Raw genomic sequence first — 15,406 nt, 5'->3', positions numbered from 1 at the left:
AAGGTTGGAAGTTAAGCCACCTAACTATTTAATATCTATAATGATTTCCTCCTTTCGAGTTTCAAACATGTGATCTCTCGCACAGAGAACATTTCCTTTGTCATTAGACTAAAGACCAGTTCTCAATAATAATTGTGGCTTGATCCCCAATTTTACTTCAAAAAAATTGTGATAGAATTAGTAGCAAAGGTAATTGTCCTCGATGCGAAAACTCGCAAATTTAAAATTTAACGCATACACTAGAAATAATTTGAGTATTTTTATCGACCTCATCTCATGCTCAAATTTTTTTATATGTACTTCATTTATAGTATATATATTCAACAAATTAGAATTGCAAACAAGTTAAACTCAAGCAGACAGATTTTGATCCTATTTTATTTATATATTTAATTAATTAAATTGAGCTAAACTCTTGAACTTGGACTGACCCAAACTCAAACTCTTCATAATTTATCTTGTATTTATATTCATGTTATATTTCAAAATGAAATGTCAAATGTTTAATATATAATTATTATTTCATAATTAAAAAAATATATTTAATATTTTATTGATCTTACAGTAAAACCTTTAGAATTTTTTTTTAAAATAACCATCTTAATTATGTTATCTAGTAGATGCTTCTAATTACATAATATATAGGTATCGATTGTACTTGAGATCGATCTACTCAGCCATATAAAACCGATCGAGCTCATACTAATTAATTGAACTCAACCTATCAATTAAGATGCTAATTAATCAAACAAGTCAAACTCTAGATAAATTCAAAATCAAATGCAAGTGAGTCATTAGCCTACAAGCTAAACTAATAATTATACAAATTATATATTGTAACTAGGTTGATTAGCTAATGCTAATCAAACTAATGATTTTGTGCCAATAAAGTCCTTGCATGCTCTAATTACTTTTAGAAACATCATCCTCCATAGATCATTAATTGTCGACCGAAATTTTGATTGAAATAACAATATATAATTATGAGGTAAGTTATTGATCTAGTAGCAAATTAATGTTATGAGGAAAACTGCAAGTTTAAAACTGATCAACTGAAGAATTTAAATAAATATATAAATTGGGAAACCTAACCGCCCCAATATTCTTTACTACAAAATAATATATATTCTTAATATTGCATGAATTACTAACTATTCTTTTTGGTGTCACAAGAAATTAATTAAATTATTTTTGCAGATGATTTCTAGACATGCACATGGCTATTTAAATGGGCTAGTTTTAGGAGAGGATTAATATTTTGCTAGATTTTTTGACAGAAAAAGGAGGTGGTCTATTATTTGGACGGCAGAGAGAGAGAGAGAGAGAGAGAGAGAGAGAGAGAGAGAGAGAGAGAAAGGAGAAAACCCACAAGCCACTACCACCCCCTCCATTAATTACTACTGCCGCTATTTTGTATTGCACGACTTTAGCTGCTTTGAACCCAAGTTTGATCATTTTTAGCAATTTATTTAGAGATCGATAAATGCATTGGATTGGATCTTACGTACAGTACCATGTGTCACATTCACGTTCGTCATGTCCTCTTCATTGGTCTAGAATATATTTTCCCCAAACGTATATATGACTATAATTTAGAGCTAATATATATCTGAAGGCTAGGGTGTCAAGATTTGTAATCATTTGGGTACGTTTGGATGAAATAAGAAATAGAGCAAGAATAGAACTAATTCTAAATTTTGAGAATAGCAGTTAACTCAATTTTTGATTGAGTTAGTAAAATAGTGAGCTAGCCCATATAAAACAAACAAAGAATAGTGAGTTAGTGCTATTTTTGCTCTATCCAAACATCGAATATCTCAAAAGAATAGTATTGTTTTCGAAGTATATATTCTACAGTAAGTCATAATTTTATATAAAAAAAAATTAAGTATATTTTGTTTTTAAATTGAAAAAAAATATATAACAGAAGTATATATTTTGAAATTTATTTTAACAGAGAGGCAAGTGTTCGCTTCTTGTTTTATGTGGCTATGTCCCTGTATATCAAGTATTAGTTGTAGTGATGTAATTTTTCACAGTAGAGATTTTTTTTTAAAAAAATTTAGCACTGACTAGATTGGAGCTTTAATTTGAGAGGTGCACTGAGTTATGTATGTCTATATATGCTTGTAATAAAAATGTTAATTGATTAATCTATATAGCATGTTGATATGTTGTTTAATTTGATCTCAATCATTCTTATTTGAAAGGTATATATATAAAGTATATATTTAGAGCATGAGAAATCTTCCATTGGTTAAGAAAATGTATCAGCCACAATAATATTATGATCGCACATTTATGTAATGCCTTAATTATTTGTTCATGTACTCATATAATTGAAATAATTATCTCATACTTCGAATGCAATTATGTTAAACCAAAAAAGGTCTTAATATAGAGTTTGTTGAAAGCTCCTACAGTAAGTTAATATTTTAAATTATTATATCTGAGATATATATATATATCTAGCAAAAGTTAGGATAACAAAGAAAATTGGGAGTTATTAAATTATTTTCATATTGCTTCAAGTTCTCATAAGTGCATTCATTAATTTAAATATATTTGTGTTTTTATTCTCCTCAATTACAATTATATTCCTTGAAATAAATTTAGATAAATTAATAAGGTGACCAACACAATTCCTCTTGCAAAGATTGTGTATATAAATTTTGAAGTATGAGATGAAAATAAAAAAACTTTAAAAGTTTAAATTATCTTTATTGCATACCCTAAATTTAATTCGAACATATTATTATTTATATGAAGGATAATATTTTCAACTGTTAAGATAATATTCTCTATGTGGCTAAAGGCTACTATTCGAAAACCAGCCTTTAATCTAGCTAGCAGCTAAAGTCGGTGTCATGTGTAGGAGGTCTCAAGTTTAAAATTCATATGTCCATAATTTTTAAAAGTAAATAAACTTGCTGCTAGCTCATCTTTATTTTTTTTTAAATGATGTTTTTTTAAAATGAAATTCTCTAACTTTCCTCAAATGAAAATTTAATCAAGGCTATATATATAGGCGTACGTGGAAACAAATAAAGTTGTTGATTGTGATATATAATTAGTAAGAAGGATAATATTAATTGTGCTCATTAATTAGTTTCATTGCTTGGATTTCAAGACAGTTACTTTGGATAGTATATGATATTCATGAGCACAAGACAAGACAAGATATATAATTATAATCACCGTCTGTTTATTATTTTAAGGTAAAAGGGAATTAATTTGGGACCCACCCCTCCTTTAATTTTATTGTTGAGTTTGTTCATGTTGAATTCTAAGTTGGTACAAAGAACTCCGTACCTGAAGTGTCCACCTTGCCTGCCTTGAGAAAATTTAATTTCTAATTGCCTTGCCCCTTATTCCTAAAATTTTGGTTATGTCCTTGTATTTATCAGTACATGTCAAACACTTAAAGTGTTGATCAATATTTTAAAATGCACCATTAATTTTATGTTCCAATAATACTCCATATCTTTATCTTTGTTCTCAAAGTTCTAATAGTCGGTTCCACATGATCTCTATATTAATATTAATGTACGTAGAGACCAGATTTTATATTTTTTGAAATGTTTTTACTATTATTTTACATAGGTACAAAAACACTGCTTTTGGACTGCAACTATGATATAAAAATAGATGTAAAAATTATCATTTTTGTCACTAAAAAGTAAATAAGCAATAATTCCAACTTACGGTGCACGAAGTCACATAGAATCAGAGGCAAACACTATTTTTCGTGTGGTTCAAAAGATATACTTAGGAGTAAAAAAAATTAAAACACTTCTATGTTTATGGTTTTTTTGAAAATAATGTATTAAAATATACTTAATATTTTTTTAATGAATAATTATATTGATCCCATCACCTCTGTCTCCCCATTTAACCCCGCACTCTCTCTCTCCAAATTAACTCCCTAAACTGCCTTTTATCCCCGCATTAATTCCTCTAAGAATTTCCATTTATCCCCGCATTAATTACTGCCCTTTATTAACAATCCCCGCATTAATTAACAATCCCCACATTAATTATACTGTCCTCTAATAACAATCTCCGCATTAATTATACTATCATTTAATAACAATTCCCGCTAATAAATATTTATCTGTTTATTGATGTTCAAGAAAGTATTTATCATTATTCTGACAAGTATTTATCCTTATGTCTGAGAAGTATTTATTATTGTCCCTGACATGATAATACTTTGATTTGATTAAACATTACTTATTAACAAGTTCAAGAACAAAGTTCAAGAAAGTATTTATCGTTGTTCTGACAAGTATTTACGATTATATATGGGAAGTATTTATCATTGTCACAGATGTTTTTCTGTAAGTTGCAATTATGTCTGAGAAGTATTTATCCATGTAACATAAAATATTTATTCATGTAACATAAAATATTTATCATTATGTCTGAGAAATATTTATAATTGATATTTTACTGAAAGTTGCAATTATGTCTGATAAGTATTTATCCATGTAACATATAGTATTTATCAATGTATCATAAAGTATTTTTCCTTATGTCTGAGAAGTATTTATCATTCATATTGTACTGAAAGTTGCAATTATATCTGATAAGTTTTTATCCATATAACATAAAGTATTTATCAATGTATCATAAAGTATTTATCATTGGGTGAGGGGATAGTTTATTTAATGGCCCCCAGTTGTGCGGGGACAATCCAGAAAAAAAAAAGAAAATTTGTGCGGGGATAAATGACAAGTATTTATGAGGGGATTGTTTATTTAATGGTCCCCAGTTGTGCGGGGATGATTCAAAAAAAAAAGGAAATTTTGTGCGGGGACAACTAATGGATTGATTTATTCTTTCCTAAATAGAGATCATTGCATAGGGATTAACACTTTGCAAATTCACGATAAATATTTTGATGCTTCAAGTTAAATACTAACAGTTTTTGCAGAGTATTAATTATTGAGCGGTCCCCCCCATGATATTTTTGGCAGTTTGTGCGGGGTTTTTTGCGGGGATAGACCTGCGGGGATTGTTATCAGGATCCTTTTTTAATATATATAAAATTATTTATCATCTTAAAATTTTGTAACACCCTACTTAAATTTTGACTACGCCGAATAATGATTAATTTTACTAATATTGTATGCAAATTTAAGGAAAATTACATTGAAAAAAGTTATTTTTCATCCGTAAAAAAGAAGGAAAAAAGGCATAAGATAATAAAAAGCAAGGATCAGCACCAAGATTGGCCAATATGTCTAACCAATCTACAAAAAACAAACAAATTGATGTGACAAATTAATACATAGCTTTCCACAAAATCATATGTAGTTTCCTAAAGTGCAATTGTGCATCTTTGAACAAAAACAAAAAGAAGTCTTCTAATAAGACAAAGGCGTGACAAAAAAAGAAGCTTTCATTGATTCATTTGATTTCTGAATCTCAACTTTTGTCATCTTTCTAGAAACTTCTCTAATATATTAATTAGTACAGATATTATTTTGGGACATATTCACCAAATATTTAAAATATCTAGACCTATGGATTCAATGTATGATCACAGCTTAGCAAGGCTTATTCTAATTAATAATTAAAAATATAATGATAAAATTGAGGATTTCTTCATTAATTCTTGTAATTGTAAAAGGTGACTTTTTTTTTTAACCACACCAGTAATTTAAGTAATTATTATAAGTAATTTTGAACTAACTTCATCTTACAACTAATTCTAATTTCAATTTGTGAAATCCATTAAATATAAATCTTTACAGTTTATTTTCTTAAATCACTGTAAATAGCAATAAACAAATTCTGATGTGCAACTTCAACAAGATTGGCATTTAAACAATTTTGCAACATAAGCAAATTTTACATGCTTGCTATTGGTGTTACAGTTACCGCATCAACATTATAATTCTCTTGAAATTGGAATAGATACTCTAATAATAAAATTCCTTGATTTAGAAAGTATACATAAATTACCGATTTTTTTATTTATATCCAAAAATTAAATCAAATTAAAAAAAATAACCGAAGCACCGTTCAATTTCCAAAACTACCCAATCCGGTTATCCAATAACCGAACTCAAGAAATATAACCGGTTATTCACTAACCGGGAAGTTTTTTTTTTTTTAAAAAAAAACAGAAATTTCGAATTTTTTTTATTTTTTATATTAAAATATTAGAAATGTTGAATATATTTCTTTAAAAATAGATGAAATACAATATAATTTGATTTATTAGAAAGGCTGCAACAAATAACCCGGATCAATATTTTTCAGGCCGGATTTTTCGCGGCTGTAAGAAAAATTAATATATTTCTTTATGTGCTATTGGAAAAAAATAAAAATGCTCAGATTCTGAGTTATTGATCCCGGTTCAAAAGTCACTTCTAGGTAATCTAGAAAATATTGTGATCCATCTAGTAAATTTAATTAATAAAAAGTTGTTTCTATTTTGAGAATTCTTTTTGAAAAACAATTATTAAATAAATTAAAGTTTTTATTTTTTTTCAAAAATAGAAACAACTTTTTATTAATTAAATGTACTAGATGGATCACAATATTTTTTAGATTACCTAGAAGTGACTTTGAACCGGAATCAATAACTCAGAGTCTGAGCATTTTTATTTTTTTTCCAATAGCACATAAAGAAATATATTAATTTTTCTTACAGCCGCGAAAAATCCGGCCTAAAAAATATTGATCCTGGTTATTTGCTGCAGTCTTTCTAATAAATCAAATTATATTATATTTCATCTATTTTTAAAGAAATATATTCAACATTTCTAATATTTTAATATAAAAAATAAAAAAAATTCGAAATTTCTGCTTTTTTTTTAAAAAAAAAACATAACTTTCCGGTTAGTGAATAACCGGTTATATTTCTTGAGTTCGGTTATTGGATAACCGGATTGGGTAGTTATTGAAATTCAACGGTGCTTCGGTTATTTTTTGTAATTTGATTTAATTTTTGGATATAAATAAAAAAATCGGCATAAATTAAGTCAATAGAAACTTTACAAATTACAACCAACTTATATAATTCAAGTGATTGTGTGTATATATATTAGAGAAGATATCACTTGATAATGGTTATTTTGACAATTTTAACAATTAATTTTAAAAAAAAATCATGTGTATGTTATTGAACATATAGATAGTCTAATAATCAAATTTCATATAATTTAAGTATTGTTTGAAGATGCATTAAGAACAGTGAATTTCATACCGTTGAAATTTCAATCACTTGATGTATGATGAAATATATACTACAACTTATTATTTTTATAGACATGATATGCACATTAGATCGATCTGTCTATAATGTTGAATTTTAAACTTAAAAACTTAATTTATTTATAAAAATTTCATGATTATTAAAATAAAAAAAATTATCAAGAAATATCTCCGGTCCCTCTATATATCAATTCATCAAATGTATTCTTTATTTTCAGCATAGAAGACTCAAATAATTGACCCCTAAGATTCTAGATTTACTATTTAGATATTAAAAGATTAAAAAGAAAAGAAGATAAGCTTTGTAGTATTTTTTTTTTTTTAACTTTAATCTCATGTTTTGAAAAGCCTTATCAAAGTAACATCAGATACAGATCCGGTCATAGTATTTTATTGGATTTAACGCCGCCCATTTTATGAGCAAACTTGTTGGGAAAAATGGGGTGGTGTTTAAGTTATAATAAGATAAATTTGATTTGTTCTATTAGTGTGTGTATAGTGTATACGTTAGATATATAATAAAAAAAAAATAGAAAAAGCCTGGGGTCCGGGAGGAAAAGATGGATGAGGTACTTTTTTTTTGGGTCGGTTTGCGGGTCCCACTCGTCTCTTCCAATTTCCAATCAACTTCGCATGCCTTTGTGCTACCAACAAGCTTCTAGACTCCTTTGTTGATAAAAAGAGATCAGACAGCGGTTTGTGATTTTATTAAAAGAAAATATTTGGATGTCAATATGTCATGTCATTAGTATGTAAATTGGTTGTTGTTTGGATTATCTGACGGGTCAGATATCGAGATTAAGTGAAGTGCTTACGTATTGTATCATGATTAACATTGGATCGATGATCACAGTGTATTTGTATGTGGTAGTCATGTAGCGATAATAAGAAACGTGACATGACCGTTATGTTATTTAAGTTTGATCACAATTATCTTTTTTTTTTTCTTCTTATTGTAAGTTTATTTAAGGAAAAGAACAGAAATATTATTAATATGTGAAAAATTGTCAAAAGTTATATTAAATATAATTATGTGATCACGTATTGTGTTGTGGCGTGATCAGATTGAATTATATGTTGTATCATGAATTTTTCTTGAAGAATAGTCACGACACGGAGTACACGAATCACAACATATATATCGTGTCGTGTCATGCTATAATGGAGCCATGATGACATATTGTCATAATTTTTTTTACATCCCCAGCAGCCACCGATCCATTGCTAATTAAGTTTAAAAAGGAAATTATGAAGAAACCAATAATATAGAGTGAGCTTTGTGCAATTGTGCAGTCTTTTGCAAAACGCTCCAAAATATAACAGGAGTGTTACTACAGTAACTGGACTAATTATTAAATTAGTATGTCAAGAGTTCAACAGTGAAATACAGATGCACTTTTATCTTATGCCAATTGGCACGATAGTTCCCCAAGTGCTTAACATATTAAATCCTTAAGGTTAATCTAGGTGCTCATGAACCTTTGTAAATTTTTTTTTCTTTAATACAATCATTGGCCAGTTTCTGCCACTAACCTTAAAAAAAAATGTAAACTAAATATAAGTTTGATGTGTATTTGGCAAATACTTTGGTAATCATTTAAGTATTTTACGTGTTTTTAATTTTATTGCTTACCAACAAAATACATCAAGATAATTTGATCTTTTATTATTTAATATTATTTTGCCTACTTTATCACAAGTTCAATATCAATATAAATTAATCTTTGTCGTTTTGTTGGAAATCTGTCTTTGGTATAGTAGCAAAATCATATACTCTGCACAAGAAGTCGCATATTCGAAATTCGTATAAAAATTTCTCATGATATTAAAACAGTTTGGTAACTTAATTCCCCAACTTTACTCAAAAATAAAAATTACTGCATTTGTCAAATGTCAATTCATGAAACTGTAAATTCAGATCACGGTATAAATTTCGGGAAACTACTATAACGTTGTTCTCTCCACTGCTTAGAATTATTTTTATTTATGGGTAATTTTGCAAAAGCTTGTGTAGTCATGATTGCTGTTAACTAATATGCGAACCCCGAACTGAAATGAATAGTTGATTTGCTCAAATATCAAACAGAACAAACTGATTGAACTCAAATACCTTTAGACAGCCTACCAGCGAGTCTGGTTTGTCTTAATTTGCAGATCTAAACCAAATTAAAAACAAAAATATGGTACTTCACAAACAAACCTAATTCAATTAATAACAAGAGAAATGACACAAACTTGCATGGTTCAAAACCGAAGCAAGCAAATCATATACGAATGCACACTGATGGCATGCTATCTATAAGACTAATGCTAAATGTATCTAACCGAATGCCCGCAATTGGTACCATATATTTTTCCAATAGTCTTTCCAACCAAAATTACAACTTTTCCAAATGAAAGAGAACAGGGAAAATACTGAGAAAACCATTGAATCATCAATAAAACAGAACAGAGAAAATTGCAAAATGGAACATTTTGTCACATACAACAAGGTACCAAAATATATCCTTTTTTTATATTAGACCAACATAAGAGTCCATGTCCCCAAAATTTCGTATATACTGCAAAATTTGTTAGGCTTTTAACTCTGGCATTTTCTGTTGAGCAAATCGAACCAAACATAACATCTGAAAGAACAAATAGAAAAATATAACCCTAAATGACAGTTTTGAATTAATTAAGCAAAAAGATAATTCTAGTAGAGAAACATATTTATTAGTCCTTCTTTGCACGAGCCTGCCTGGCACGGTGCCTTAATTCCGCTCTCTTCCATCTCACCATCAAACCACATAGTGTGATCAAAGTATTGACCTAAATTTTAGGAGAGAAAACATCGCAATACAAAATAAGTTGTGTAAACATTTAAAAATAATGAAACATTACCTTGTGTTGATTTAACATTTGTGAATGCAAACTTCATTGTTTCCATAAATACCCCCAACAGCCTTACTAGTCAAAAGGATACCACATAAATATCTCAGCTCTGAGTTGTTGGTACAAGTACTAGGATATACTGGTACCTTATTAACAGATAACTAACGCATGCCAGTACCTAAGTTTAGTTGCCAGTACCCACTGTATTTCTTTGGTTGTACATTTTGAATGATCTTACTAAGGACTAACTGGGGCACCAAAATAACATTTTGGATCAGACTTTAATACAGCACGTGTAGCCAAATACAGGTATAAAATCACCAGTCTAATTCACTGTACACATGTAGAAATAATGCAGCACAATCTTATTATCTGATAATTCCTTAGCTAAGAGCATATATGGACAAAACAAAAGTTGTAAAACAAATGAAAACATACCACAATAAGGACAGTAATAAGGATAAGTGGGCCCGACCAAAGTACTGAAATGAAGACCCCACTTGGATCAAAATAATTCTGACTCGAGAAACTTTTCCAATTCTCCCCCAAGAAGGTGTTTATCCTCTCAGCCATATAAACCCCAAGAACTACAATTACGCAAAATAATATGCATGTAAGTAGCAGTACACATCACTTGTTATTCAATATATTATTGGGGCAGTAAACAATTTATAGCCAAAAAGGGGTGAAAAGTGAAAACACAATGCCGACTGATTATGTAATCCTTAATGATTTAAAAGGAAACTTTCTTCTTTTCTTCCTTCTTCGGTTTTCTAATCTTAATATGTGTCTGAATTCAGCAAACAATCATCGAGTACTTGAAGTATCGAATATGAAATTAGAAAGGGAAAAGAAAATAAGGAGGAAAAAACTTACAAGCCAGAAATGAGAGGAAAAGCTGAAAATTCACTCTTCTCCTAGAAAAGATTACCACTAGCAGAAGAACCACATAAAATGATAACAAACCGATCAGCCATGGCTCCTATATAATCAGAAAAATTATGGCATCAATAAATTTCATTTTTGCCGTTGTATTTTCTTGACATTATCAAATTAGGAGTTTGCTGTGTTTTGGATTGATCCAATCTCACATCATTCCCAAAATTTAATCAAATAAATACATTAGTAGATAGACTTCAGCTTCCTAGTGAGTTATTTTGACATTAACAAACTTCTACATCTAATCAAATTATTTCTCTCTAATAACAGTTACTTTCTAATCTGTAAACTTCTCCCTGATCAAACAATACCCTTTCACATCAACAACTAGACCAAATTTTTAGCTTCCAAAATCGTACACACTAAATTCAACAATTATTTCTGTGACAGCGATAAAGTATGAAACTTTGATGAAAAAACTGGAGTGTAAGTAAAAGAATAAAAGAGAAATTGAGAGAGCACCTTCCAATCAATGGCGTGGAAGAAGCCGAGGAGATTATCAACGGCTGGTGCGAATCCGGATCGGAGCTCGGACGAGACCCGCTGGAGCAGATCCGAGACCAGATCGACATGCTCGTTCATCGCCACCTTCACCTCCTCCACAACCTTATATACCTCCTCCATTTCTCACTTCTCTGATTCTGATCTTGTACGAGAAGGAGAAATGAACAACTGAGATCTGAGAGATCGAAACCGAGGAACTGAGAAGGTGCGAGACATGTGCTTAGAAGACGAGAGCAAGAGACCATAATTCCTGAAAGGTGGGACCCACAATTTCAGTGATAGTGGAAAGTGGGACCTGCAAAATCAGAACGTAATGGGTTCAATAGTGGGCCAGAATCATGTTTCCTTTGATACTAAAATAAGGATGTGTTTTCGGCCCGTTTTCATTTAGTATGACGCTTCGGTTTTTTCTTCAATTCGGCCCAGATATTACTGTAAGCCCGGTTAATTTCATAATTCTACACAGAGGATACCATATTTGAATTGCATATGGCAATTTGTCGTTTCAGCTCCTTAGAAATTAGAAATTCCAGCACAATGTTATTCGTTCAATATGAATTGCTTCTTTTGGTTTAAAAACCAAAGCAAAGTAAAAAGCAAAATCAGAAATTGGTATATAAATGGAGAGTTGTACAACTTGGCGAAACCCTGAGTGTCCGATGGGCATCAGATCAAGTCCAGTCCGATGTTCGGTCAAAGTGGTTTAATTTTCTTTAAGAATTGTACGGACAATTTATTGAGAATATGTTCCATAAATTTTAACACAGATCGAACAAATCCCATCCGGCATCACACCGAATTTGGTCGGATGCCCACAAAATGTTATTTTCTCACAACTTGGTGACACAGGCTGTACATGATTATGGGTTCTATAATAGGCCAGATAATTTATTTTGCTTCAACCAAAATTAGGCCTTGAATTTTGGCCCATTATCATTTTACATGGACGTAGTTTGGAAACACAAACTCGCTGAAACATTTGACTGAATTTGATCCGTTGCGAATCGGACAACCCTGATTGCATGAAACAAATTATCTAGATTTAGAGATAAACATGTATCCAACATTTCAGTTAGCACATGGGTTTCAACTTGATGTACTACACTTGAAACTTTCAAGTGTAGTACATCAAATTTGGATAAGATCGCTAAAAAATAGTTTTAAATTGTTATTAAAGAAAAATAACTAAGGATTGAATACCAATTTATTGAGCTACTTAAATAAGTTTATACGATAGATTTTTGAAGCCATAGCACGGATAACCCAAGCCTTACTCTAAATATAATTAATAAAAGATTTTTATCGTTATAATATGCTAACAAAAAAGCAATAAAAGTACATTAAAATAGTCCTCTAAAAATAGGGCCTATTTTCAAGATAGCAAGTATAATTTTTTAGTTACTTAGGTGTCATCTTGTTTTTTTTAAGACAAATCTATATATAAATATCTTTGTTTATCTTGATACATAAACCTTTCTCCTTGTTTTGCCAAAGCCTAAAAAATTTTAGAAGCACCAACAAATCATGTTAAAACAAATGCTAAAGTCAATACAACTCAAGCTTAAATTACAGAAAAATAAAATCCGCCAATGCCCCGAACATCTGGCCGCCAGATCATCGTCTAGTCCAAGTGAGAATTTTTTCCTTGTTTGTTTGTATTATTATGTTCTTTTTCTCATCTGAAATATGATGTATATCATGGAAGGCTGGAATTGAAAGGCGCCAAACATTTTCTTTCTTGAATTATTATTCTTATGGTAAACTTTATTTATTTAAGGAGTCGATATAAAATATATAATAACTCAAACTTTGTTTGTTTATTAGCATTGCCCGCCAGTGATTGGGCTAATCTTCCGGATGACATATTAAATGAGATAATGGAAAAAGTGTGCTCTGTTTATCTTTTATCTTTTGGTGGAGTCTGCAAATCGTGGCGGCTGATTTACATCAATCGCATCTCTTGTCTTCCAAGAAATATACCAGTCGGAGTTCCAATATTATTGCTCAATAGTAAACCAAATTCAGATTCACGAAAGTTTGTTAAAATGAGTGGAGAACGAGCAAGTGACGAAATATTTATGCCAGAGGCAGCTAACAAGTGGGTATGTGGATCCTCATATGGTTGGCTTGTTCTAGAAGGTACTACTGTTCATAGGGAAGTAAGCCTTTTGAATCCTTTAACGAGGCGTGTAATACACCTTCCTTCAGTTGACACTTTCATCTTTAGGTTCATTTGTCAAGATAAACTTGATGGTCCTGCCAATGGCTTTAGTTATATACGCAAAGCAATCTTATCAACGAATCCGGCAATATCTAAACAAGATTGCATTATAATGGCAATAGTTGGATGTATGACGAGACTCTCCTATTGCAGGATAGGAGATAAGAAATGGACGAATATCGAATGTCGTTCTTTATCAGAACTTTCTGATGTTATATATTACGAAGGAAAATTTTATGTCATTGACTTTTGTGGGGTTTTAATGAGTTGGGACATCATAGATCCAAGTTCCATGAAAATTATTGCTACGGAAGGCCCGTACAAAAATTATGGTCCTGGTACAAACTTATTGGTCATAGCATCGGACCGTCTATTACTAGTCTCAAGATTAATAGAGAAATATAGCTTTCATGTTCACTCACTAAACAAAGTTGAAACACAGTATAAGTGGATTAAGATAGATTCTATAGGTGATCAGTTGTTGTTCGTAGGAAATAATAGCTCCTTCTCTCTACCGACGTCACAAAGCTACAATGGCAGGGCAAACTGCATCTACTTCACAGATGTCGAGTATTGTTATCTTCACTTGCGTGATAATTATATTGGTATGTATGACATTAGAAGAAAATCAATTCTGCTTTATAGCGGAAACGCTCAGAATGAACTTCTTCCATCATTTTGGGTGACTCCTACTCCATGGTAACTAGCTACTCGTTAATGTTTTGGGAGTATTTAATATATAGTATAGAGCAAGCAATTGCTATTTTATTGTAATGTTTATTTATTTATTTTTCAAGTACAAGTTAGAAAGCCACCTATATGCATGCATGATTTCATAAAAAATAAAAAATAAAAAGTTGAATTATACAAAGAGGGATCATGTACATTTTATTAATAAATTGATTAATTCTCTAAGTTTCCTTTTGATTTATTTTTCTGTGATACTAAATCTAAACGGACAAGAGCCTTCTAAGATCTTTTGTTAAAACATGGCCTACATATATCTAAATTGATTAATTCTTTTTGTTCATTTTGTGTACTTTAATTTTAAAAGGAAAAAAAGTACACTAGTGAGTTAAAATAAAATTAACCCATTCATGCATGGCGCCGACAGTCACTCACTGAAATCAATAGAATATATATAAAACATGCATATTGAACTTATTCTATAGAAGTTCAATATTGTAAATAATTCTTTCTTATTTTCAGTTGACGATAACAATCTAAAGTTTTTTTATTCTTAATATTTCCCCAAATGAAGTTTCTTATATCGGTTCTGTATAATATACCGATACAGGAATTAAGTAATTAAGAAACCTAACCTAATTTTTATAATTAATGAACTGATCCTTTTCTATCGGTTATGAGCTATGTTACTCGGATATTCCAATATAGACTCCGTACCCGTATCGATACCGTTACGCATCCGATACGGCCCCGATACATATCCGATACGCCAACTGACATATCGATTTATGTGGCGTATCCTATATCACCTAATACAGTCTCCGATACGACTCTAACTCGTCTGAATACGGATCAGCGAGATGTGTCAGAGCAGCATCTCTCTCCCTCTCTCTCACTTAACTACACCTAGAGCACCCAAATGTGAATTATGACTTCTTCTCATATCATTTTACT

General features: G+C 30.4%; 2 protein-coding genes across 2 annotated transcripts in view; both read right to left on the bottom strand.

The window, feature by feature from the left end:
• DCAF1 (DDB1-CUL4 associated factor 1) overlaps nt 1-15,406 on the bottom strand; it is a 78,703-nt gene that overhangs the window by 19,544 nt on the left and 43,753 nt on the right. The window lies entirely within an intron of this gene.
• On the bottom strand, nt 9,721-11,789 carry LOC144558489 (Tmem18). Its single transcript, XM_078307330.1, has 4 exons — nt 11,503-11,789; nt 10,978-11,083; nt 10,540-10,688; nt 9,721-10,038 (listed from the first exon to the last, which is right to left on the bottom strand). The coding sequence occupies exons 1-4, from the start codon at nt 11,662-11,664 to the stop codon at nt 9,943-9,945; spliced, it is 513 nt and encodes a 170-aa protein (XP_078163456.1). The 5' UTR covers nt 11,665-11,789; the 3' UTR covers nt 9,721-9,942.

This window comes from Carex rostrata, chromosome 1 (genome assembly GCF_964058835.1).
Source record: "Carex rostrata chromosome 1, lpCarRost1.2, whole genome shotgun sequence".
Taxonomy (NCBI): domain Eukaryota; kingdom Viridiplantae; phylum Streptophyta; class Magnoliopsida; order Poales; family Cyperaceae; genus Carex; species Carex rostrata.
The sequence above is the reverse complement of the archived record's forward strand: the minus strand, read 5'-3'. Positions and strand labels throughout refer to the sequence as shown.

Coding starts and splice junctions, on each gene's coding strand:
- LOC144558489 (XM_078307330.1), bottom strand. CDS start 11,664: ATGGAGGAGGTATATAAGGTTGTGGAGGAGGTGAAGGTGGCGATGAAC. Junction 11,084..11,502: donor TCCACGCCATTGATTGGAAG/GTGCTCTCTCAA, acceptor CTGATTATATAG/GAGCCATGGCTGATCGGTTT. Junction 10,039..10,539: donor TTATTACTGTCCTTATTGTG/GTATGTTTTCAT, acceptor CCTAAAATTTAG/GTCAATACTTTGATCACACT.